This window comes from Xiphophorus hellerii, chromosome 22, assembly GCF_003331165.1.
Source record: "Xiphophorus hellerii strain 12219 chromosome 22, Xiphophorus_hellerii-4.1, whole genome shotgun sequence".
Classification (NCBI taxonomy): Eukaryota; Metazoa; Chordata; class Actinopteri; order Cyprinodontiformes; family Poeciliidae; genus Xiphophorus; species Xiphophorus hellerii.
This window is the reverse complement of record NC_045693.1, coordinates 16,203,296-16,230,652: the sequence shown is the minus strand read 5'-3', so window position 1 is coordinate 16,230,652 and position 27,357 is coordinate 16,203,296. Positions and strand designations below refer to the sequence as shown.

General features: G+C 39.2%; 3 protein-coding genes and 1 long non-coding RNA gene across 4 annotated transcripts; 3 read left to right on the top strand and 1 right to left on the bottom strand.

Annotated features, from left to right (window-relative positions):
- Positions 1-604: 604 nt before the first annotated feature.
- On the bottom strand, positions 605-8,632 carry lrit1a (leucine-rich repeat, immunoglobulin-like and transmembrane domains 1a). Its single transcript, XM_032553862.1, has 4 exons — positions 5,747-8,632; positions 4,910-5,370; positions 3,601-3,906; positions 605-2,619 (listed from the first exon to the last, which is right to left on the bottom strand). Exons 1-4 carry the CDS (start codon positions 5,866-5,868, stop codon positions 1,562-1,564), a joined length of 1,947 nt encoding a protein of 648 aa, XP_032409753.1. The 5' UTR covers positions 5,869-8,632; the 3' UTR covers positions 605-1,561.
- Positions 8,633-8,909: 277 nt separating this feature from the next.
- On the top strand, positions 8,910-18,147 carry rgra (retinal G protein coupled receptor a). The gene is made up of 7 exons (XM_032553863.1): positions 8,910-9,238; positions 9,523-9,679; positions 12,709-12,830; positions 13,214-13,367; positions 13,612-13,729; positions 15,456-15,569; positions 16,428-18,147. The coding sequence occupies exons 1-7, from the start codon at positions 9,160-9,162 to the stop codon at positions 16,569-16,571; spliced, it is 888 nt and encodes a 295-aa protein (XP_032409754.1). The 5' UTR covers positions 8,910-9,159; the 3' UTR covers positions 16,572-18,147.
- A 1,236-nt stretch (positions 18,148-19,383) lies between these two features.
- On the top strand, positions 19,384-22,463 carry LOC116712828 (uncharacterized). Its single transcript, XR_004337690.1, has 2 exons — positions 19,384-20,262; positions 21,605-22,463. It is a non-coding gene; the product is annotated as an uncharacterized LOC116712828 (long non-coding RNA).
- A 2,071-nt stretch (positions 22,464-24,534) lies between these two features.
- On the top strand, positions 24,535-27,049 carry slc18a3a (solute carrier family 18 member 3a). Its single transcript, XM_032552357.1, has one exon. It carries the CDS (start codon positions 24,969-24,971, stop codon positions 26,529-26,531), a length of 1,563 nt encoding a protein of 520 aa, XP_032408248.1. The 5' UTR covers positions 24,535-24,968; the 3' UTR covers positions 26,532-27,049.
- Positions 27,050-27,357: the final 308 nt, after the last annotated feature.

The window sequence follows — 27,357 nt, the reverse complement described above, 5'->3', positions numbered from 1 at the left end:
TTATCTTCTTTTATGGAGGGAAAATGACTTTCAGACATTTTTATGAATAAAATGCTGAAAAATGAGGCATTCTTTTCTGTTTGGTCACTTTTCCTCTGATTCCCCTAAATAAAATTTAATCCAACCAACTGCCTATAGATTTCACCAAATAATGAGTAATTTACTTTTAGTATAATTTCACCTGTTCTGTAAAGGCCTCAGAGGTTTGCTTAAGAACATTTGTGAACAAACACCAACATAAAGATCAAGAAATACAATAAAAAGGCCAGGGATAACATTTGGTGAAGTTTAAAGCCAGACTATGTTATAAAATCAATAACAAAAACCTCATGTGCCATCATGAGATGTGGATTATGACCAAAAGAACGAAATCTTTTTAGTAAAAAGTGGTAGCAGCGTGATCTGGGTATGCTTTTCTTCATCAGATCTGATGGAAAAATGTATTCAGGTCATCACTAGAAGGAAACCTGAGGGTCAAGAGTTGGTACATTTTGAACAATGAGAACATACAAGACAGTATAAAAATATGCTGAGCTGAAATATGATAAAAAAAATAATATAATGGTTGTGTTGAGGAGTAACTCACTACTATGAACACACAATATCAGGTAAATATATATAAAAGTTTATTTAATCATCTTTAAATGTGCGGTATGATCGGAATGAAAAGATCTACATTAAATGAGGGTAATGATGCCTCTAGAATGGATACATAGATTGAATGGATACATAGATTTTCTTACATTTCTCATTGCTGGGGAATAAAACTGATTTAACTTCTCATTTCCATCTTATTTACATTGCGTCATAGTTCACTCCTTTCTGTACTTCTCTCCAGCTCCAGCTGCCCTCCACTCACCAGTGTTGAACCATGCCTATGTGTATATCTTCTCTGAACTAATGACAGATATATACAGAGGCACAGAATTAACAGTATACATAAGTGTACATGGTTCAGTCAATATTTACAATTCATACACATACATATATTATGTACAATGGAGTGTGTACCATTGTGTTCCCTTTAAATTAGGTTAGAATAAGAAGGTTTTTTCACTGGGTCATGCAAGTAGCTTCAAATGTTACTTTTTTTTCTTAGACTTTATGATGCAAACATTCTTCTACACGTAAAAGCAAGTCTTGCCAGTAATGGATGTTCGGATGCACAGCAGAGCATCTGCAAGAAGGACAGGCTTTTCCAGAACGTTCCAATTTTTTTCTTCTAAACTGAGATTTCCATTATTGTGCAACGTGCAAGAGTCCTTTGATAGAAGTTGGGCCTCTGTGGCGGTGGAGTCGGTGGCAGTATCCAGCGAGGAGGAACCGGTGGAGGGGAATCCCATGGTGTGGGTGTATGGGAGCGTGTGGGAGGAGGACTGACGTCAGGATGTTGTGTGGGGTGAGAATAGGGATTGTGCTGGGGATATGGATGAGGGTGAAAGTGTGGGCGGTGATGAGAATGGTGCAGATGGACATTGGGCTTCGGATTGCTATGCAGATGCGGATGTGGGTGACTGCACGGAAGATGGCGTGGAGCAGGAGCCAGAGCTGGAGCATGACGTCAGCAGAAGTACTCGTTAGGTTGTCCCTCGATCTTTGCTGTTGACTCGGAGTCCAGGCTGGAGCGGGCTGACAGCAATCTGTTAGACTCCTCTTGATTCAGTCTGTTTAAATACTCACCCTCAAGCCCTTTGGCCTTTGTACCAGGGGACAGTGTTTCAAAAGTCACATATGAGTCTTGAATGTCTTTGGATTTCTTTCCCCAGTACTTTTTAATGCGCCTCTTCAGCGCCCCACAGCACACAATGACAGTGAGGGGGACTGCAATGATACAGGCCACAGTGATCACAATCACATTGATCAGCTTCTGGGTGCCAGTTGCACTAGCTGCTTCATCAGTGGAAAATATCACACACTGTTCTTTCTTGGGAATCAGTCCCTTCACACATACACAGGCAATGTACTTGGTCCTGGGCACCAACCCGTCTATAGTTACACGGGTTTGTCCTGCTCCAACGTTGATCTTTCTCATGTCCCGCTCCCCAAACACAGCATACAGCACACTGAAGGCAGTCGTGTTCTTTGCTTTAGGTGCTCTCCAGTTCAGAGAAATTGTATTGTCTGTGTCACCCACCACCTTCACAGAGCGGACCACCCTGTCTGGGTCCTGCTGTAGGGATGAAGTGTTCGCCGCCAGGTTGCTGAGATTTGTCTTCTCCAGATCCAGTAGTGCATCTGAGTTGGGGGAGGTGGAGGGATCCTGGGTGGCTCCATCAGTTAGGGTGTAGCTGACCTGTTCGGAGTCAGCAGGTAACATGTCAGAATCCATAGCAGCCAAAGCTGATGAGGTGGAAGTTGGAACTACGTATCTGGCCACCAGTTTCTCCTGGTAGGCTGCTTTACCCACTGGGTTTGGCTTCTTGACTTTGACCTTCTTGTCGGTGTTTGTCTGGTTCCCTTCGGGTCTTGGTGGGTTAGAGACAACCAGAGAAATGACAGCCTCTGCATTCCCTGCATAGTTTGATGCCTTGCAGATGAATTTTCCTGAATCGCGGTAGGACACAGCTGGGACGCTGAGGATGGACCAGGTGATTCCTTCTTTAGATGTTTCTTGTTGTACTGTGGTAGAAGAGAGATATTAATATACTTTATTATGCAGTTATGAAAGCAAAACAACATTTTAGAATGGCAAAAATCTAATAGGAACCTGAATCTGAGAGAAGATCTCTGCTAATAAAAAGAAAACAATGCCAGGCAGCTGATTACACAATATTCATTCATCAATTGCCGTCTATGTTGTGTAACTGCCTGTAAAGACGGCAGCTGTCAATCAGACTTACAATCCAACTGGATCTAGTAGTAGCTCTCTGTTTAATTAACAACAAGACCACAGAGTATAAAAATCCTCCCAATGCATGTATAATGCACAGAGACCCTGTGGTGGTAGCTGATATGACTCACATGGTTGCCTGCCCAGGAATACCTGTTGCTGGGCAGCATAAACCAAATGCAAAAGAAAAAGGTATCTATCAGTTCCAAATCAGAAACTGTTCATTGTTTTTACTTCTGAATGGTTTTCTATTGCTTTTTTATGCCCAGCTGGTAGAGAATGGAAAAGCTTTGTGTTGTCTACAGTGCAAACACTATAAGAACATGTAAGATGAAGTAACATGTCAGAATTAATAGAGGCCATGAGTCTTGAATGTCTTTAGATTTCTTTCCCCAGTACTTTAAATGAGCCTTTTCAGTGCCCCACCGTGCACAACGGCACGGTTTCACTTGATTTGATATGAAGTTTGAAATTGGAAATTAAAAGGGCTATTTTTATTGTACCTTAAAATCTGAAATACTTCGATCAAACTTGGACCAGGTTATTCAGATTCATTAAAGCACATTTTGAGATTCATTGCAACTATTGTGATACAGTAAATGTCCGACAACATGTATGAAGCACTGTAGATTAATTGGGGATTTGTAAAGCCTTTACTCTATTTGTAAATTATAGGATCTGTTTTTGTGTATTAGTGGTGAAAATGAAGAGCTCAACCTGGGCATTGTTTATGCCAGAATTGCCGCTGATAAAACTAAAGGCTAGCTAACCTGTTCCATTAAGCATTTGTCCATCAGCCCTGCGCCATGTCAGATCTGGCACCGGTACTCCAATGGTCCCACACCGAAGGAGAACATTGTTCCCAACCGCACTCCGGACTCGTGCCACTGCTGTGTGGATGCGTGGGAGCTGACACTGACGCAGCTCCGCATCGCTGAACAAGACCCCTGAGAAGCTCTCTGGTGCCGAACAGCGGAGTCTTGTGTCAATAAATGCCACGGAAAGTGTGGGGGACTTCTGGAACTGGACCAAGTCATAGAGTCGGCAATCACACACCCAGGGGTTGTCATGGAGACCTGTGGGTGAAGAGAAACAGGCAAAACTTGAGGAGGAGACAGAAAAGTGCAGCTGTGTGCAAAGTGAAAGAGCGGCCTGCAGATGGCTGATTGTGATGCTATGATGATAATCCTGTAAGAGGATTTACATTTAATTCAGAAACTACATAGTTATGATTATGGCAATAATGACAACATAGATGATGATGATGATGATGATGATGATGATGATGATGATGATGATGATGATGTGTAAGATATTGAAACAGTAATGTGTACTAACATTTTGTTGCTCTAATTTCTTTTACGGTCTGTATATATTTGAGTTTTAAGTTTAAACTCTCGGTGCAGATCATGGGCTGTTATGCATACATGTATTTGAAGAAGTATTTTCACCTTTTCATTTAGTAAGCAAACTGATGGTGCCACAAAAGATGTTAAAACAGATGAATGATTCTTAAAAGTGTCTTACTTGTCTATACAAGGTTTGCACCGGCTAAGGTAAAAGTCTAACCTTTTTGTTAGATAGGTGCATTTAAGTGTTACTGCAGTCTTGAAGCAGCATATTTTACAAAATAAATAAATAAATAAATACAGAGAGAGATTATTCTGAATTAAGCAGGATATTTTAAAAATAAATCAAGGTCAGTGTTGAGATTATGTGCCGCTTAAAAATATTTTGTTTGTCCAGCCGCCATCAAAGAGCAACTCTCCATTACACACAGTAGATATAATGAAGTGAGCAACATACACTAAGTTATGTGTGTGTTGGAGGGCAGGCGTGCACATGTGACATGGGAGAGTAGTTTTTTATTATTATTGCGTTGTAACATTTATTTATTTATTTATTTATTTATTTATTTATTTATTTATTTATTTATATCCTTTTTTTTGTATCTTTTAATGGTAGTAAATGAGATCCTACTACTCCAAAAAATGTTATTATGGTTTTTAAATGGGCTGTTCCACCCCAGGACAATCCAGCTCATAAACCTCCTGGCGACGCCCGTGTGTCGCTTCTTACCAAGAATCATCTTGGAGCTCTCGGGGCCCTGCACGGGCTTCGCAGCCAGCCAGTTGGTCAGTACCTCGATCGGCAAGGTCAGCAAACTGTTGCTGGAGAGGTCCAGGTAGGTGAGGTTCTTGATGTAAGTGGTGGCTTCCGCGGGCAGCGAGGTGAGCTGGTTGTTGTGCAAATCAAGAAGTCTGAGGCTGGGCATGTCCATGAGAGACTCCCAGGGAAAGGCAGTGAGGGCATTCCCGTCCAGACGAAGCTCTTCCAGGTTGAACAGTCCCCGAAAGCTTTCCGGGCTCAGAGCCGACAGGGTGTTGAAAGACATCCAGAGGAATTCCAGACTTGAGAGGTAGCTGAAGGCTTCGCTTGGGATTTGCTGGATGGCTGTTTTCTCGATCCGCAGTTTGGATGTGTCAACAGGGAACCCGGCTGGCACGAGAGCTATGTCGGGATCATTGCATATCACGCTTCTGAAAAGGGCAAACCAATATTCATAAATTATATTTGACAGGCAGGATAAAAATGTTTTAGCAAATGTTAATAAAACTGAATGACAACATATAAATTCAGTTACGTGCAAAGGCCACACTCAGGTGAGGTAAGAAAATAAAACAACGTGGATAATATTGTCGAAAAATAATGCAAAGAATGTTTTTAACAGATAATCTTGTGAAAGAGCAAATTTGATTGAGATAAACTCTAATTTTTCACAGTTTGTACACGTGTTCACAGTTCACTTCTATTGATACATCGGTCCTCAGGTTTAGATCTAATCATCCGAAGAGATGCACCCGTGCGCATAACCACGCAGGGTCGTTTACATAGTTTGTTCTGTAGTTTCCTTACCTAGCCTTGGATCCGTCACTCAAGTTATGGTAAAAACAGCTGCACTGCGAAGGGCAGGAGCTCACTGGGGAGGGAAGCTCCAGCGTGGCCACGCAGAGCCCCAGGAGCAGGATGCGGAACATCTTGGCCCACTTTTACGCATACGCAGTGTGCCTGTGCGCCCACTTTGCGCCTCACTCAAATTTAAACAGACTTACTTTTTCTCTCTCATGCAAAGGACTATCGCCTGCATGGCTTTGTTCCACCGCTTTGCTGTCCCATAGTGATCTGACTGCTGTGAGTCCCGAGATAAAAAGGATAGACTGGGATTAGAGGAAGAACTGGCGTTCGTTTCATTTTGATGCGTATAGCATCCCGGAATCTGATAGGCTGCGCGGAGACGTCCCTATTTATCATCAGTGAAAAAAACACTTCCGAAACGGTCATAATCCACTGGGATGGTTTTTTTTCTCCATTGAATTGTTGGCTGTTCATTTCAGCCTTACTGTGACAGCGGAGATGTAAGCGAACATCGCTTTGTTTTACCACAAGGTGGCTCTGCTGTTGAAAGGTTTTTAAAACACATGTATTGGTCCTGCCAAGGGATCTGAAGGCTTTCTTATGACAGTTTTAAGATATGTGTAAATGCATAATATGTATAACAACATTTATGGAAATGTTTTTCATGGAACAATAAAAGATAATCATTAACCCCTTGAAATTTACAAATGTGTGGAAAAGAATGTCAGATCAGAGCGTGTTAAGCTTTAAACTGATGTGATGGATTCATAAAAGATTTTTGAGTAAATGCAGGAATGTGTTGTTAAATCTTTCCCACCACAGTCCTCACCAAAAAAAAGTATTTTCTCCAAATACAGAAAGGCCATCAATAATTATAATTTAATTAAAAAGATAAGCATATGCAAGTATTCTGTTAAAAGTCTTTCAATGAAAAAGTAGGACAGTGTCAGAGGGGAAGCTACATCCAATATTTTCTTTCTTAGCACAACAGACTGTGGATTTCTTACAGCTGGTTGTTACTTTGAGCTAAGAAGAGAGAAAGGAAGATGGCATGTTATATTGGCAGACTTTTTTCATGGAGTCAAAGTTTTGTTTGTTATAAGATATTTTTGTGTTTCACTTTGACTTAGTAAAATTTTATGAAAAGAGTCAAGTTTGAAACTCTGCACATGAACTGATATTGGTATATTTGTGAATAATCCTGAGTCAAACTGACATAAGTTGGAGAATTATGACCCAAATTCTAGCTGAGAGGCTTGTGGAAGAGAAGAGATCGAGCTGCAAACAAAGTAAATTATTAAACTATAAAGGTACTGCGATTGCTGGACAGCAAAACAAACTGTTATTTAGTGACACAAAATTATTTCAAGAAACTCAAAGGGTCCTTTGAACACCCCGAACACAGCCCATACAGCATGTTTTGTAATTTATCAGCATGATGCAGATCTACCATATTCATCAAGAAGCATCACTTTTACCGTTTACAGTAAAATTTGCTAATAGATTACTTGAATAAGGTAATTTAAAAACGTCTTATAGGGTTTGTGCAACTCAACTTAACGGAAACAAGAAAAAGATTTGTTCTACTCTTTTGTATTAGTCTTTGTTTGTATCATGTGATTGTAATATCATGTGACTGAACACTACATATTTCCATCTAAACTTCACCAGCATTTTTTCATGTAATCCTCAGAGCAGCACAATGTCATGTTTGTTTCCCCTCAGCCCATTGGCACAAAAATCTGCAGATGTTTTTTAACAGCTAACAAATTATAAGCTATTTGCTCTACTTTAGGTTTGGGATAATGCTAACACTTTATGCAATTTACATTGTTTTTAACCAGCTATTTTGGAGCCATATTTTAGTCACAGCTACAATGCAACCTATGTTCCTGTCTGCCAGGGTCACAGCAGAGGAGCTTCAGCTTGAATAAAGCTTTGGTTAAAACATCTGTGGGTTCAAAAAATCATTTAGTTTTATCCTCTATCATTGTAAACAAATACGCAGTGGGCTTAATCCCTTAAAGGTCAATGTGTCTGTCAAAAGTTGAAGCTGCACGAAAAGATGGCCGACCATTTCAGAGGTGCCCTGCAAGTCAGATCAAGGATTAAGGAGGATACAAAACTGCATCCCCAGTGCACTCTGTTGCTAGTTCACTGAAATTGCTTTGGGTCAATAAGTGAAAGAGCATGAATACTGTCTTTTTTATTAAAAAAAAAAAAAAAGAAAAAGAAAATACAGTAACACTTTGTGACTATTTTACTGGACTTTTTGAAAGAAAGTAGAGCATATTTGATTTTTTCTTCTATTTTATACATATAATTATATGAAAGCCCCCTTTACTTTGAGTATGATCAGTATTGAGGATCTTGAAGAAGACGCTCGATGTTGGTTACTGGTTTCTCGGCTCTATGTTGTTTGTGTAACTTTTTTGTGGTTTTGTGGTGCAAAGCATTTTGAATTGCCTTGTTGTTAAAGGTGCTATACAAATAACTTTGATTGATTGACTGATACCGCAAAATAAAATTAAGTGCGGTTTTGAAAAGTCACCTAAACCCAACTCATATTAAATACAACTCTTCTGAGAATGTCTATACATCACACTATGTCTACCATGAAACACAGTGGTGGCAGCATCATGCTGTTGTGTTGTGTTTCTTAATCATAAAAAGGGAAGTTGGTCAGAGTAATAACTATGAAGGAAACCTGTTACTGGCAGCAAAAGACTTGAGATGAAGGTTCAGCAGGACAACAATCTAAAACAAAATACAAGCAGAGCTACAACGCAAAAGTTTAGATCAGATTAAAAAAACATTGTTTACAGGCACCCATCTACTCTGACTGAGCTATTTTGCAAAGAATGGGCAAAAATGTCATTGTTCAGTCGTGCAAACCTGATAGACACACATCCAAAAATTTGGCAGCTGTTATTGCAGAGGAAGGATCTGCAAGGCATTGGCTAAGGGAAGTCAAATGCAAATGCTTTCAGAATTGTTGCTCTAAACGTGCATATTTTACTTTAATTGTAGACCGCATCCTCACGGACACCTGTTGAGAACCGCGGACATCAAACCCATTTTCTCAGCTGCAGAGGCTGCATCATCATCATCGGGACAGCAACGCACAAAGGCTTGTTGTGTAACTCGCTGGGGGCTTTATTGTTGCGACGGGAGCAAACGCGCATTAAGCGCTACGGTTATGTTCATTAAGACATTCCTGCGCGGATTGGGGCGACAGACAGAGAGCGAGAGGGAGTGAGAAAGGGGGAGGGTGGGGGGCTTTACATAATAAACTGCATGCTTTTCACGTGAAATGTCCCTTTATAAGCGGACCCTGTACAGTCACATCGAGGCGAACTGTAAATGAGTGGACTGAGCGGAGAGGAAACATACAGCGTCAAATCGCAGCCAGGATGGTCACGTCGTACCCTTTGCCGGAGGGTTTCTCCGAGTTTGATGTGTTTTCGCTGGGATCTTGTCTGCTGGTGGAGGGTGAGTGTTTTCTCTGGGAATCCGTCCAGACATCAAAAGTGCCCTCGATGCTCCACATTTACCTAGGCGAGAACCTGTCACCTCTCGGACACTGATCCCATACAATATCAGCGCGTTATTTCTGTCATTTCTGAATACTACATCCTCTGGTGGTGTGTAAACAAACAAATGGATGCAATCATCTGACATGGTGCCGTTGTTTGCCTGTGTCGTAATAACCGACGATGTGCGCACTGGCTGTAATACATAAGGCTGTAAACATTTCTTTTCCGCTCTGCCAAAAGGTCTGCTGGGCTTCCTTCTAAACGCGGTGACAATCGTGGCTTTCCTCAAAGTGAGAGAGCTAAGGACCCCCAGTAATTTCCTGGTGTTCAGTTTAGCCATGGCTGACATCGGCATCTGCATGAATGCCACCATCGCAGCTTTTTCCAGCTTTCTGAGGTAAGTTATGCAAGCATTGTTTTCATAATTGCAAGGGTTGGGCCTCTTGTGGCTACATGGGAAGCGGTCAAATGAGAAAACAATGCTGATTAAAATTAGGAGCTGAGAGAGTTGTCGGTAGTCTTCCTCCTGAGATCAGATAGATAGATAGATAGATAGATAGATAGATAGATAGATAGATAGATAGATAGATAGATAGATAGATAGATAGATAGATAGATAGATAGATAGATAGATAGATAGATAGATAGATAGATAGATAGATAGATAGATAGATAGATAGATAGATAGATAGATAGATAGATAGATAGATAGATAGATCAGCCTACAAACTACCATTTGTTAAAGCCCTAAGAAAAAAAAGTTTGTTTTCAAACAATATCAACTGAGTTATTAGCTTGTCTTATGTACAGAGCCATTTCATTCCAGAGCATTGGAGCCACAAGAGTTCAATCCCATCTCAATTTCCTCCTTGGTTTAGGAAACACCTGCAGCATCTGGTCAGCTGGCCTGAAGGGAAATGCAGCATAGGACTGCAGCCGGCTGGACAAATATGCTGATTTTATGACTTTAAGAGACTTTAAAACAAATAAAAGAATGATAAAATTGACCCTGAAATAAAAAAAAACTTAAATAAAATTTTTGCCAGTGCAAAAATTGTAACACAGGAGTGAAGTCTCATTGCTCCTCTGTCAAAAATCATACCACCAGTTTGGACTAGATGAAGGTGTGACAGGGTGAACTGAATATGTCTATTAAAGAGAATTGCAATAATCCAGCCAAGAGACGATGAAAGCATGGATTAATGACTCCAAATCCATGCTGGAAAAAGAAGAGGTTTAATCTTTGAGAGAGAAGCTGTGCATTTAGTGATTAATGTTACAACACGTCTAAGAAGTCTATTTTCTTAATACAATAACAACATGAAGACAAAAGGAAACTACAAGTAACTCAGACTTTGAAGTTTAAAGGTTCAGTGGCTCAGATAGGGTAGACTCTAAATGCAACAGCTCTCACATGGGTTGTTCTTGAATTAATGCTGGCAATAAAGACCTTAGGAAATATCATCTGCAATTCTTTTTGGGATTATAAGAAAAAAACTTTGCCTTTTGGTAATTAGCTACACACTATGTTTGGCGAACAGCAAACACTGCATGTCACCACAACCATGAAGCATGGTTGTGTCACCATCATGTTCTGGGGATATTTCTCAGCAGCTGGCCCCGCAAGGCTTGAAAAGGAAAAGGAAAATCAATGGAGAAAAATATTGCTTTATTCTTTGATTCAGTCTGTCTGAGCTACAACTTAGGAAGGGAGTTATTTTTCCAGAAAAACACTGACTCCTTCCAAGCAGAAGCAACAATCTAAACAGCAACAGTTGTTTTGAATGGCCAAGTCAAAGGTCAATTTTGTTGATAATTTGTAGCTGAACCTGAAAACAGATATTTACCATAACCCCTGAGCAACTTAAAACAAATTCATCCATTTTGTAGCAAGAAAAAATAAATTTATCACTTCCCTGATGCTTTATATTAACTTATTTGATATTATTTTGTAATTATCTGTTTTCATTTTTTCAAATTCTTGTCAAAAAAACAACAACAAATAATTCTGACCATGAGTGTAAAACCTCCAGAGAAGGGAAAACCTTGGATGAGATTCAAATGAATTGACATGCATTCCAGTTCAATGAAAACAAAGCAGTCAAGTTCAGTTTAACAAGCCACTTGGCAGAGATGGGTAGTAACTCATTTATTCAGTTTCATTTCATGGACTAACTCTTTGAACAAAATGTTCTTCCAGCTATAGTTGCTGCACCAAGCTTTTTACCTCTACTTGGGTAATAGTATTTTGAGGTTACATTTCTCTTACCTTGAGTAACTTCACAAAATGAGAAACAAAGATGTTCTAATCAAGAAGTGCATTTGATACAAAGCAAACCATCAATATTCATATTAAAGTTGAGACTTTTTGTGTGATCGCAAGTTTTATTAATACATTATTCTCTATCTGCTTAGCTTGCTGTCTCAATAGCAAGTCGATATGCAGTGATGTATATACTCTTCTATGAACATTGCCTTCTTTAACCACTGGTTTCAAAAACTGTATGCTTTAAAAACAACTTGTTGGAAATGTTTGTTTTCTTTTTTGCCTGCCTGAATTAATTGGTGCTGTTTATTTCTAGTCATTCTTTATTTCATTTTTATACCAGAATTGTTACTTTTTCTGCCTGGTTATATTATTTTATAAATTAAATCAGATGTTATGTTCAAAGAGTTAATCAATACTTGAGTCACCTTTTTTATCAAATGTTTTTATTCTTACATAAATAATTCCTTGATGGCTTTTTCTTCATATCTGGAAGTAGTGCTACTATTACTTAAGTACAATTTTTGGGTACACTACCAGCCTCTGCCAAGTGTTAAAAAGTTATCAGTGTAGGAAAGCCATGCAGGCTGCACTTAGTCATTGATTGAAGCAATCACCCCCACTGAGCAAACATGTGTAAACTGCCTCATAGCAATTATTATTATGGAAGAAAAATTCCTCCATACAACTAAAAAGATAAATGCTTAGCCAGTAGTGCATTTCTATATTAAAAAAAAATGGTATTGTCTATGGCTTTGTCAGTAAAAGAGACATAGCTAAACACAGAAGAACAAAGTGTAACATTCACAGATGCAGTCAGAAGTTAATGAAAGTAATACCCCAGAGTCTGGCAATCCAGCCTTAATGTCTTAAAATATATTTTTCTTAATTCCTTCCTATGTTTTTCAGGTCAAAGCTGTGAATCAGGCCAACGATTACCAATGTGCACAGAGTAGATGCATAGCAAGTGAGAATTCCTTAACTTTGCCACAGTTTTAAAAGCCTTATTTATGCTTTCAAAAGCTTTCTTAAGCCTTAGTAAGGTTTTCAAAAGCAACCCCAGTTTCAGTAATGTGAGATCAAGCTTAATATAGCCATACGTGGCACATCTTCTTGCTATAAATTCAAGCTTTCATAACAACTTCACCTCTTCCATGCAGGTACTGGCCTTATGGCTCAGACGGCTGCCAGACTCATGGTTTTCAGGGCTTCATGACAGCTCTTGCCAGCCTTCACTTCATAGCAGCTATCGCTTGGGACAGATACCATCAATACTGTACGAGTAAGTTGACTCCTGGAGGTAATGATCAGTGTCAAAACCTCACCCATTTCTTCTCCTGTCCTGCACAGAGTTAAACAGAGCTTTGGGATGATAGCTTGAAATTTGCCTCAGATTGCTGTTGATAACCATGATGGTAAAGAAGCAGAAAGTTTGTTGTGATAAATGGGAGCATAGACAAAGAAACAAGCTGCCTTGTTCTTCTCTAAAATGTGATATATTTCACACGAGGATGGCTATCATTTTTTTACCTATATCAGTTAGTTCCTCTGCTATAACCATAGTCTCTAAAAACAGTAGCCAATCAAGGGCAGTTTAAAAAGCTCAAGTCTTAAAGCATTCACGGGTATGATGAAAACAGACAAACTGAATCTTTCTTTATCCAGGGACAAAGCTGCAGTGGAGCACCGCCATCTCTCTGGCTGTATTTATCTGGATGTTTGCCGCCTTCTGGGCAGCCATGCCCCTCATCGGCTGGGGAGAGTATGATTATGAGCCTCTCAGGACTTGCTGCACACTGGATTACAGTAAAGGAGACAGGTGCTGCTCATGCACAACCTTTTTGTCAATTTTCTGAAGAGAAATATGCCTCGACTGTTTTTTAACATGATGTACATTTAAGCAAAGACAGACTTGAAGTTTTGTATAATGAAAGTGTGGAATGGCTTAATAAGTTTTCCATCAATGATAATATAGATACATACTGTAGATGACATTGAAATGTATTATTACATCACACGGAAGTCTTTATTTCCTTGGCTGATATTGATTCCTCTTTCAACAGGAACTATGTTTCATACTTGATCCCTATGAGCATTTTCAACATGGGCATTCAGGTGTTTGTTGTTCTGTCTTCCTACCAGTCCATCGCACAAAGATTCAAAAAGACTGGGAACCCCAGGGTAAGTAATGTTATAAAACATGATCCACCTGTGTTATTAGAACGTGGAGTCTTCAGTGAGAATTTCACATGCTCTGCAAGAGAAAGGATGGGAACATACACACAGAAATTCCACATTTAAAAGGCTAGGCCAGGATTTTAGAAGTTAGATTCTGTTAAAAGGTAATTAGCTGCAAACATATTTTACCTTTATAGTTGTAACTGATGGGTAAATAACTTTGAATTAGCTGTAATGGATGTATACCACCCATTAAAGCTACTCCAGTGTGCAAAAACATCCTAGAGGTTTATGATTTCTGATGTTTGTTTATTTTTTTGTTTTTTTTATAGAGCATTTTTAGCACATTTTTTACATGTTTTTTAATTTATATTAGATGGTTACACTAACCATCTAATATAAAATGCTTTACATTTAAATGCTTTAAATGTAAAGCATGTAAAGAAATGCTTTACATGTTCCTTTCTCAGTTAATGTTTCACACAGGAAAATTGTTGTTGGAGCCCGATCTCCTACATCTATTTACCTTGTCATCATCAGCTTCTGTGTAAATAATTACTCATTACAAATGTGATAATCAAATTAAGGTTGACAAAATAACATTCACATAAACCACCTCTGATGCCTTTGAGATTGGAATTGATGTTCTTGGCTTCCTTTGGATTAGCTGTTAGCTTCATGCCCAACTAATCTGGATTTATTCTAAGTAAGGAAGAATGTAATCTACCACAACTAAAATATTACTCAAGAAATCTATCTTCATCAGCACAGACAATAAGGTTTTATTTAGAGAAGAAAGAGCATCAATCCAAAAGTCAGTTTGCAAGTAATGAAACAATAGCAACTGCTAAGTAAATCTTCACAAACAGACACTATAGAGCTTATGTCTATGCTCTGAAAAGAAATCAGAATAATCCTCGATGTCATGCATTTTCCTCACATGGACTCTAGTCAGAGTAACTAAGCACACTACAAAAGGCAAGCAGTGTAACATATAAGGGTTGTTGCCTCAGGGGGAGATCAGGGCTTCACTGACACAAACTCTGAATATACCAAGTTGAGTAGAAGAGATCTGCAGGGGTTGAATCAGGTTGCCCCAGGTTATGTTGCATAAACCCGTTACTCACAGTTGCCTGAACTTGCAGCGGACATTCTCATTGCAATGTGCTAGGAGTAAAATTAAGCAAAGTAATTTTTCATCACACGCTTACTATTGTAAATTAACTTGCAACGATGACTATGGCATAGGTGTCACAAGGTTCAAAAGTTCACAGGTTTCTAATTCATCCATACAGGGAAGAGAAACTTATTTTGAAATGCCAAATGTAACTTTAAATCACGGAACTTTATTAAAGTCTCATGTTGGGAATTTTTCACTGTGAAAAAATGCATTCAATGAAGCAAAAAGCTTCATTAGAACCATTAGATAAAGTGAAGTTGAGAATAACATCTCCATTGACTCTAGTATTACTTACAGCAATCTGTCCCTTCAGTCATTGGCTTTTTCTGATTTGTTTGGTATAATGATCTTATGACATACTTTTGTTCTCTCAGACATTATTCCAGGCATGTGATTATTCCAGCCTGCTAGAAGGAAAATCTCATGATGAATAGCATTCTTGTCTACATCCCCGACCCCCAGCCCCTCTGTCCAAATGGCTAACAAATCACTCTTCAACTGAAGTTTTGAGTTCTCCATTTTTATGCTTTTGTTACTATTGACCTGCAGTTTAACCCCAACACTCCTCTGAAGACTTTGCTATTCTGCTGGGGGCCCTACGGTGTTCTGGCTTTCTATGCTGCTGTGGAGAATGCAACCCTTGTTTCACCAAAGCTGAGGATGGTAAGGATAGTAAGCAGTGTGGTAGTGCATAAATGTATGAGCTGTTTTGTATTTCAAATGGGATGTACTCACAAGGTAGTCTTTTAATCCGAAAGATCATAGCTCTAATTCAGGGGACTTGATGAGCCTTTTTTTTAACCCTGAAACTTTTTTAGAGCCACAAAAATTGCCTGACCTTTTGAAAAGCCTAACCCTTTTTTGCAGAAAGAGGATGAATAAATTTTTAAGGGGATGTTGATGTTTGGGAGAAAACAAAATATTTATAGTTTTCAACCTGGAGACAAGGAAAATAGAATGAAAAATATAATGCTAGTACATTCAGTTTCATTCTGTTGTGGAAATTCAGTGCCGTTATTCGATGAAAAAACTGAAACATTGTTAAAATTTGCATTTGTTTTTGTATTCAAAAGATTAGTTTTCTCCAATGTTATTAAGACCGAGATCCAAAGAGCCACCTGAAACCTAATCTATGGAATCTGAGTTAATTTATTTTTTTTTCTTCACCAAGTATTTCTTCATCTAAAGCAGGAATGTCAAACTCCAGCCCTCAAGGGCCGGTGTCCTGCAACCTTTAGACGTGCCTCTGCTGCACCACCTGAACAGAATAATTAGGTCATTAGCAAGGCTCTGGAGAACTGATCTACACAAGGAGGAGGTAATTAAGCCATTTCATTCCAGCGTTTTGTACCTGTGGCACATCTAAAAACTGGACAGCGACCCTTGAGGACTGGAGTTTGACACCTGTGATCTAAAGCATCTATGAAATCCAAGCAATTAAACTTTTTTGTACATATGTACAACAAATTACCACATGACATCTTTTCAACTCTGACCTTCATGTACCGTTTGTCTCCACAGATCGCTCCTATCCTGGCTAAGACCTCTCCCACCTTTAATCCTCTTCTGTACGCTCTGGGAAATGAGAACTACAGAGGAGGCATTTGGCAGCTTCTAACAGGGGAAAGGATCGCTGTGCCTCAAATTGAAAATAAGTCCAAATAAACTGCTTGCTATTGTAGATGTTTCTGTCTGTGGGAGTCTGTACTGTACAATGTGTCGTAAGCAGTGTGAACGTCTGCCTCTTGTACGCTTTACATTTGCTCTGGATTTGCTCCTGCATCACCTCTGCCACTGTGCTTATGTGAAGCTGGAAATATTCTAAAAATATATCATCATATATCATGTTATTTTTCATTGTCCCATATAGGATACAGGAAAACAGCGAATGTGTCTCATTTTGTATCATAAAGTTTGTGTTTTATTGGTTTAATTTAATTTCAACAGTTCATACATGGCTTTAATTTTACCTCATTCTATTTATTTTTGGTACGAGTTTCACCCAAATGTTCAAAATGTAGTTGTTGGACAACAAAATAAAAAAAAAAATACAGTTAAGCAAAGCATAGTTACAAACCCCTTTGTGCAAAACAGATTACCAATGTGCATCACTTACCAAAAACAACATAAATAAGCAATCATTTCAGCACTAACACTCGTTCTGGAACTTTTCTTTATTGTGGAAGAACTACTATGTTGGAAAAAAAAAAGATCAAGTTGTCTGTGGCCAAGAAGGAAATCCCCCCAAAATAATCTAATTTTAGTTAAATAAGTTTTATCTTGACGTCAGGGGTCCTAAAGTGACGCAAGACGGTAATTTTGTTGTTGCTGTTGTTGTTTTTTTAAATGTGAACGAGTGCAAAAGCCACATCCATTTCCTTCTGCTCTTCGACTGATCTCTGTATTCTGGGTGAAAATGCAATAGTCCTCTGAACAAAATGTCAATTTTTCAATACCTACACACACATGCACATCCACGCCCACACATTCAGAGATAAGATCAGAAATTATTAAGAACCATTAGATTAACTGGGAAGGCATCTTATTTTGACATTCACATACTTATTTTAAAGACAGATTTCAGTCAAGCAGCAAAATCAGTTTGAAAGAATGTGTTACATTAGCTGAGCCATTGTATTGTTACACATTATACCTAATGATTGTTCTTTTGTGCTTTAATGTTCTCCAGTGTCACCCGATTAATTTCCGTGTTTACCATTTTGAACTTCAAACATCAATAAATAGCTTTTTTTCACTTTTGTTTCTGCACACAAATTCTAGTTTACAAAGTCGTCCAAGTGCAATTTTATAAAAACACATTGTTATTTACTGGTTATTACATAATCAAAATTCATACAGTAGGTTTTAAAAACCAAGTATTCAGATCGTTTCGATATATTCAGTGTTACAGTTCAGTAAATACGTCAATGGAAGTCAATGACCTTGAATAAAAGTTGGATATTTTTTAACATAAATACATTTTAATTTTTTAATACTTTATTAATACTTTGTGTTGTACATGCAATTGGTGACCAAAAACAAATATTGAACAGTCCAACAGACCCATTCAGACAATAAAGTCACATCTTATGAAATCTTTACTTATTGTATTACTTTGATGTGCACCTGATGATCAAAGCAGACATTGATAACAATCTGTAAGATGGGATTTGAATGTACACTGGATGTTGTCTGTACAAAATGCTCTAATAAAGTACTGCAGTCACTGGCAAAAAGGAAACATTTTGTGTTTTATGTTTATAGATGAATAATTATTTCTAAGGTTCTATTTCTCTTGTTATACAGTTGAGGTGTATCTAACAACAATTCACTACTAAGATAAAAATAGGTTTGCTCCAGTATTGTATATTTGTATGGGTGCACAAGTCAGTGTGGGTCATTAAGTTATGGATTTAAGAACAATTGATACTAGTAAGGTGAATGTTTTTGAAACTGTTCGTGTTTTCATTGTCCCCTTTTTAAGTGGCTTAGAGGTGCTTGTGTATTCAAATAAGGGTTCACAATGAGTTTGAGTCTTAAAATTTCAGACTTAAAAAACAATACATTGATTTTACTCAAGTAATATAAATGTGTTTTGTGTAACTTTTAAGTTAAAACCAAACTCTTCTCTCAAAATCATAAGAACATGCCATGGAAGTAAAAATGCTTTGAGATATGATGCAAAGGTTGCAAAAGGTCACAAGTCTTCTTTCCTGATGAAAAAGCCGAACTAGAACTAGCAGCTGGAAAAAATGTTGCTTATGGTTCAGTAAAATAAAAGCCACAAAGATCTATCTGTAGAATATATCCAGTATGCATTTACCACCTAACAAGAAGGAACATTCTTTTTAAATATTCAAACTAGTTTTATTTTGCGTATTTTAAGAGATTTTATGGAACAAGTGGCCTTTACTCATTAGCAAGTGAACTGGAAGAAGGGCAGAGAGAGAAGGGAAAGAAATGCAGCAAATATCCTGAAGCTGAGAGTCAAACTCAGAGCAGCTGCTTTGAGGTCTGTAGTTTCCATATATGGCGCTCCTGATCTACCGCTGTGTCTCTTGGCACCCTGGTTTTATTTTGTTCTTCTCCATATATTCTGACTTCCAAATCAATTCACTGTTAGTTGGTGAGAGAGGACTTTGACCACATCAACCTGAAGTGTTAAGTGTCACTATTCACTGGAGTTTCAGGGATTCGAACAACATTATGCAAGCAATATCAATAATAATAAAAGACCAGCAATATCAGTTTATTTTTAAAGGCATGCATACTCTATTATATGAAATTTTAAAAAACATGCAAATGAGAAAAAAACTGAACAAATTAGTGTTGTTGTTTTTTTTTTACAAACTCTAAACTCTAGTTATACAATGAGTTAAGATTTTAAAACTAGACACTTTATTAAGTTATTAATAAAATTAATAAAAATCTAATTTAAGGAGATTATTAGTAGCTAATATTAATGTGTCGTCATAGATGATGCGCAGAGATTAATTATTTAAAACATACAGGCTTAACATTTTACATCACATAACTGCTGGATTATGTTATACTTTGAATCCGAATGTCTGGCGGGAGAGCAGGGTTTGCTTTTTTCATCCGCTTTCCCTCTCTTACAATCAAACATATTCAGGTACTTAGAGTTCACTGAGGATTATGTCTGGTCAACCAATGAAGTTTTCATATGGGCTTTTTGAGAGGATTACATAGCAATATGAGCACAGGGTGCAGCAGAAATAGAGAATCTGAGGGAGGGAGGACTGTTCGAGAAGAAAAATGAAGCAGCATGAATGAGAGCCATTTTCTGGGCAATGAGCAGAGAAAACAGCATTCCATCACCAGCCCAATCAATGTGGAGGTGATGTTGTGGTATTAGCATAGATTGCATTGTGTTATTGATATTGTTTTGCTTGTCAAATACCATATCAGAGTAAGCCAGCTCTGCCATTAAACAGCACGATAATGAAATAATTTGTTGCATATGCTGAAAATCACATTTCCCCCAAACTGCAATGGACCTTGTTACTTTACAATAAAGAAAAAAAAAAAGTTTTTAAACTGAGTTGCAAAATCTTTTTTGAAAAAGATCGGATTTTTTCTGGAACACCTTGTGACAGGCTTGAAACGGTCATGATGAAATGAGGTGAAATGTCAAACTGGCGCCTCAGGTTTACCAAAGTCTATTTCTGTGAAAGGGACTGTTTGATGTGAAGCTGATTATATAACAGCAGATACTTGCACAGCCATTCAGTATCTCTTGCAAAGCAGCCACAGAAAAATCAATTCTAAAGCTGAGCACAGCTGATCCCAAGTCAATCCATAGAATCTGAGAAGTCCCACTAGTTTGATGTATACAGTGAGTACGTTATCTTAATGTATCATATTATATTAATTTTACTGAAAAGCATTCCAAAATCTGTGGACTTTGAGCTAGCATTTTTTTTTACCCCTCCAGGGGGTCTTTTGTGGGCTCTAGTGTCCCTTATATGACAGTAGGCTGACAGGAAACGGGGAAGGAGAGGGGGAAGACATTCGGCAAATATCGTCGGGTCCGGGAGTCGAACCCGCGATGGCCACGTCGAGGACTCAAGGCCTCCAAATATGGGTCGCGCTAACCACTACGCCACCGCGGCACGCCCCTAGCATTTTTGATTCTGCTTGCAAAATTGCATTTTTTTTTTGGATGTACCAAGCAATATTCTAATCCTCTCTCTTTAAAACTGTTCAGTTAAACATCCCAGGCCATTAAAACCAACCAAACACTGTGATCCCTCGGCTAGTCAGTTAATATTTGATGTCATGTCCATGCTGCATGTTGGCTGCTGTAGGTTGGGGATTTTTGCCTGGCTGCTAGAAATTAATACTTTGGCAAATGCTCATGATTACATGGTTATCTTGAACAAGCTTCAAATCACATCAGGGCAGATTCATTAAAACTAAAAACCGAAAAGTAAAAATAAAAATCTAAGAGAGGGCTGAATGCATTTGTTTATCTGTCTCGTTTCTGAGTGCATGCGTGCATGTGTTTGAGATACAAAGAGATTAAGTCCAGCGCAGCCTCCTGGGTGAACCAGCAGCCAATGCTGGAGTTTGGACCTTCATGGCTCTGCCTGTAAGCTTTCCAGCTACAGTATGTTCACCAAGGGAAACAAATGTGATTATCAAAGCTGCTCGCCATCTGACGTAACATTTAGTCTAAAAATAAAACAGAAACCTGTTGAGCCTCCTTTTGGTTTGAATCCCAGGATTTATTAGCCAGGTCTTAACTTGTGTACGTCACACAAAATTTTATGAGGGGAAAACAATGATCTGAATTGTGGTTTGTTTTTGTGGATGCCAACAAATGTAGTTGGGGGAAGTTTCTGGCTTATTCCTTTCTGCTACCGCTTTTTATAAGTTTACCATTTTCCAAACACTGTCCACTGATCTGAATAGGACAGAGGAAGGATAGTGTGTGAGAAAGCATCCGCATCATGAAATCTAATTTTGTCACAAAGGCAAAATAGTTTCCAGGCCCACTTAGAATGAGTTGATTATAGTTTAGAACACACTCATTTTGCTCAAAGCAGTAGGAAGTTTCAGGGGTTCAGGTCAAATGCTAACGTTTTATTCTGATATTTTAGATATCAGTGAGTAATAAGGCATGAGGTCAATGTCTATAACAATGTTACATGTGTGTTTGCTTTGCACTATGATAGACTTGTGACCTGTCCAGCAAAAACGTACCCACTGACCAACGGAAATAAGCACCAGACGACAGAAAGCCTCCCACTCTCCATCCATACCCCTCACTATGCCACATCACTCAACTCTGCATGCTTTACTCAACGAATAAAAACTGAATAACTTGATGACTGGAAATTAAAGGGGTATGAGGACATCTGGTGGCTGAACAATAACATAGTTTATTTTATCAAGTGGAACTGCAAGATAACAAAATAGGTGTTGAAACCTATTTGTTTACTCCTTGGTGTGGCAGAAAATATGTGCACACAAATCTCTGCTTCAACAACTTTTGCTTCAAACGAGGCTGATGCTAAATTGAATGAATGTATGGAAACTGAATAATTCCTAGATTGTATTGATGCAAACATTTTTCTTGTACATCGTCTTCTCTATTATAACCTACTCAGCTGCACAATAATGTTTTAAACATGTGCTTGTTATTTTTTTTAATAGCACACTCAGATCATTGAAATGATAGCATAGTATTATTTTACTTATGTTGTAAATTTGAGCCTTAAGATGCAGTGTTTTATTCTTATTTTTCATTTTCTTTTACCTTTGTCTGAATAGTCACTTATCTTAATGAGCTGCTGTGACACCCACATTTCCCCAATAAAGTATATTTCTATTCTATCCCATTCTATGCTGTTTTTGCCATTATGATAAGAAAATGCTCCTGCCTCTCTTTATCTGGTTTCCATGGCTTTATGTACATAATTCACCTCTCACATTTATATGATATGTTTGAATGTCTTCATGTTATCAGTCCTAACCTGTGCCTTTCTTGTCCAATGACATTAACAAAAAGAGCAACAAATGATTCAAAATTGACTATGAAGGTGAGTTATTTATGAATGAAAAGCATCTGTGAACATCATTCTTTTTCAATTCTTGTCACAGGGTATGGACCATTCCAACACATGAATATGATTTGGCCTAAACTATTTCACTTTATCTATGTCTCTGTGTTAATGTTGTTTAAGTTGCTGGAATGTTTTCTACTAGGATTGTTTCTCTTGATCTGTCTGTCATCACCTGTCATCTCAGGATTTCTTTCTTCTCTCTAATAAAGGACTAATTCAGTGTACACAAATTGTCTAATCAACACGTTCCTCCACCCAATGAAACGCTCTCATCTGACAAAAGTCTTTCTTGTGTGACCAGTAAGTTTAGATGGATTGAATAGTGCTGCAGAGAAGTTCAAAGCTAAGGATAGTATTTTAGGATTTAATGGTGCTTTAAACTCGACAGCTTTAATCAGTCTACTGAGCTCCTTTGTCTTCAAGATACTGTTTTTCCCCAATGTTCTCTAACCAATCTCTGAAGCCTCCGAAGTACAACTGGATTCATAGTGAGACTAAATTTACTAATAAGTGACTCCTGCAATGGATTTAAAGTATTTTAATTAAGCAAATAAAGTCATTTCCTATCCAAAAAGTCAACCCCAAAAACGGAGGCCGTAAATGTTTGCAAAATCCGTCACTAAGTGCCCGTACCAAAACTCTGAAGAGAATCATACAAAAAAAGATTCGGCAACAGCTGCATAGCCCTGTTTGTGTCAGTAGATGGCAGTGTAGAAAAGCATTTAAACTCGTCCGTGAGCGGTGTATTCAAGAATATACATACATACATACATACATACATACATGCATACATACATACATACATACATACATACATACATACATACATACATCCATGCATGCATGCATGCATGCATGCATGGATGGATGGATGGATGGATGGATGGATGGATGGATGGATGGATGGATGGATGGATGGATGGAAAACAGTGTTTTGTGCATCTTATATTACGCATGAACATCAGAAAAGAAAATATATTATTTCATTAGTTGGAGCGGTTATTTTATTTGTTTATTATATTCTTTTACCTTTATGTTATTTCATGTTGAACCTCTTTGACTCACCCCAGCTCTCTTCCCTAAACGATTTCAAGTTTGCATATTTCTGTTTCAAACAAAGGCTATAATTTTTTAGACCATGAACACCACGCTGCTACTTTTCTGGAGCTAACAATAGCGTGTTCTTACCAAATATGAGGATTTCTGGTATGTTGAAAACAAAATATCCTAAGGAAGATTAAGATATTTGAACTTTAGCATCATATCTAATTCAACTCCTAAAATTCTGCTGTGGCTTTTGGTTCGGTTATCTTAAAATGAACCCCGTAGCCAACACCTTAGAAAACGTTCTGTTAGGGCCTTTGCGAAAGTCGCAGACTAAAACTGGCTTTTCGAGAAAAGTACGTGTTAAAAGGCGGTCAAGAAGAATGTGCAAGATTTAAATAATTACATTTTCAGATGTGGGGAGATATTTGTTTGGTCACAATTCACAAAAGGAAAAAAAATCCAAGAGTTTATAGTTGTTTTTTTATTTATTTATTTTTTTTGTATAAAATTATGACAGGCTGATGCCCTTAGTGGGTTCTGCACAAACTGAAATCCTTCCTGTCCGGCATTAGAACGGGAGAAGAAAAAGATAACTTTGGAGCTGTCCACTTGCGTGTGGTGCTGAAAAGATACGTTTCCGTAATTAATTTGTGTACATTTCGCTTACGTTTTGTTGTTATATTCCTCACTACAAGCTTGTTTTTATCTCCTAGATATCCATTCTAAGTTGCCTCAAAAATAAATTCTGTTTGCTGCTGTATAAGATGTTTTAACTTCTTAACGAAAAAAATAAGAAAAACAAAGGCTCCTGAAAAAGCATCTGCAGCTCTGCTTTGATGCGACTGACTGGACAGCAGTGCGCACTCGGGATTTTGTGTTTAATTAGCATAAAAGATCTGCTGGAGAGCAGCAGGACGGTGCGTCACAGCCATGGACCAAGATGGGAGGGGGCGGGGGGATACCTATGGGAGTCAACAAGCAGCTGTGTGTATTCTTTCCATCAGCCGACAAAACCCGAACCCGGATGATGTGAAATAATGACTTAGCTCAGCGTGTTACAGGTGGCTGGAGGCAGCTGGGTGCGACCGGGAGCCGACGGGACGCAGCAGAAAAAACGGACCGCCGATAGAGCCGCTGCGCTCCGGATGAAACCCTCAACTTGTGAGTCTTGGAGTCCGGAACCCGCGCGTCACCTGACGGGATGTGAGGCTATGAAGCAACAAGAGGGAATGGTGATAAAACGAGTCCAAGTCACGGAAGTGGAAGAAGGCGTCCAAGGAAAGGACAGCGCAAGGGACGGAGAAGAGGTAAAGGAGCGGAAAGTTATTCAGTTCATCGGGGAAGCAGAGGCAGAGCAGATGTGCGTAATTCTGTAAAACAAACTCGGGGAGAAGAATTTATACATCAAAAAAGAGAAGAAAAAAACATGGAGCCAGAGGGGATCACAGCGGAGCAAGCTACTAATGTGGCACAATCTGCCGCCTCCAAACTGTCCCAGATGGGCGAAAGAACTAAACAGCTGGGCAACGTTATCCAAGACCCAGAACGACAGAAACGCATAATTCTCATAATAGTGTGTGTTGCACTTTTATTAGACAACATGCTTTACATGGTAATTGTGCCAATTATACCCGATTATCTGGAGGGGCTACAGAAAGCAGCGGATCAGGAACAGTCAGCTGCTGCGCCGCACTCCAACTCCACCAACAGCACCATCCACAGAGCGGCCGAGGGGAACTTCGACCTCCAGATAGGCGTCCTGTTTGCCTCCAAGGCCATCCTGCAGCTTCTGGTGAACCCGCTGAGCGGCACCTTCATAGACAGGGTGGGCTATGACATCCCACTGTTCATTGGGCTCAACATAATGTTCCTCTCCACCCTGACTTTCGCCTTCGCCGAGAACTACGCGACCCTGTTCCTGGCGCGCAGCATCCAGGGCCTCGGCTCGGCTTTCGCGGACACCTCAGGGATAGCTCTCATCGCGGACAAGTTCACGGAGGAGTCCGAGCGAAGCAAAGCCCTGGGCATAGCCTTGGCTTTCATCTCTTTCGGAAGTTTGGTTGCACCCCCCTTCGGAGGGGTCCTGTATGAATTTGCGGGAAAGCAGGCGCCTTTTCTGATCCTGGCCTGCATCTGCTTCACTGATGGAGTCCTGTGTCTGACTGTGCTCAAGCCCTTCTCTAACAGGGAGAGGGAAAACATGCCCGTGGGCACCCCGATCTATAAGCTGATGATTGACCCATACATAGCTGTGGTGGCGGGAGCTCTGATCGTCTGCAACATACCTCTCGCCTTCCTGGAGCCAACCATCGCAAACTGGATGGAGGAAAACATGAATGCCAGCGAGTGGGAGATCGGCATGACTTGGTTCCCTGCGTTCTTCCCGCATGTGTTAGGGGTGTATCTCACTGTGAAACTTGCAGCCAAGTACCCTCACCTGCAGTGGTTCTACGGGGCCATAGGCATGGTGTTCATAGGGGCCAGTTCCTGCACGGTGCCGGCCTGCAAGAACTTCGGGCAGCTCATGATCCCGCTGTGCGGCATTTGCTTCGGCATTGCCTTCGTGGACACGGCGCTCCTGCCTACGCTGGGCTTCCTCGTAGATGTGCGCCACGTCTCAGTGTACGGCAGCGTGTACGCCATAGCGGACATCTCCTACTGCGTTGCCTACGCCTTGGGGCCCATCGTAGCCGGTCAGATCGTGCACAACTTGGGCTTCGTTCAGCTAAACTTGGGCATGGGGCTCGCCAACGTCCTTTACGCGCCGGCGCTGCTTCTGCTGAAGAACGTGACGCAGATGAAGCCTTCTTTCTCAGAGCGCAACATGCTGCTGGAGGACGGCCCCACGGGTCTGTACGACACGATTAAGATGGAACAACGGGAGAAGAAGAGAAAAGGTCTGTGCACAACAATTGATGAGAGCGGCATCGAGACTTTTGTCCAGCGCTCTCACTCGGAGGAGGAATCATCAGGAGGAGAGTACGCGTAAAAAAAAAATTAAGAAATAGATAAAAAATAAAGACCTTAAGCTGTATGTGAAATTTAAAAAGTGCCAATGTGTGTATACGTTTTGATTAAGATTGTGAAAATATATCAGCGTGCGACAATACCTGTGGGTTTTGTCCAATCAAGTGGTCGCAACTTTGTTTTAAAATGGGAATTTAGTAAAAATGAAAAAAAAATGGTGAGATTAATGTCTGTCCATCTTCTGATCACTGTAACAGAATCTGACTCTTCAGGGAATATTGTGCAAACGTGTTTTAAGGAAATATAATGTATGCGTCTTCTAATGCCATCTGTAATCATGTTGCTTATGAATGAAATATGCAAACTAGCGTGTTGAAGGGCAGATGTACGGGAATTACCTGGAATCTCCCTCTTGTGGAGAATTTACACTCTAATTTTAAATGAATTATGTGCTTCTGGAATGCAAAGCCTGAAATGATCTGTGACTGTACATACATGTATATTCATGTACATAATTAAAAGAACAATATGTGAACTATACCGATGTTTTACGTCGTTTATTTGTGCAGTAACCTCGATTATTATACAGTGTGATATATTATCAATTCTTTTAAATCAAGAGGTAGCAAATGTTTTTCTAAAAAATACAAAAAATGTAAAACATGAATGCATGTAAGGGTTGTATTTTTTGCAGACATTCCAATATACATAAACTATAATCATACAGTAAACTAAAAAGTTATTTTGTAAAAAGTGACTAATTGTAGTTTTTGGTAATGTTCAAAAGAAGATTTAAGACATTTTAATTTCTGATGTTGAAAATGCTAATCTTTTCAACAGGAATAAAC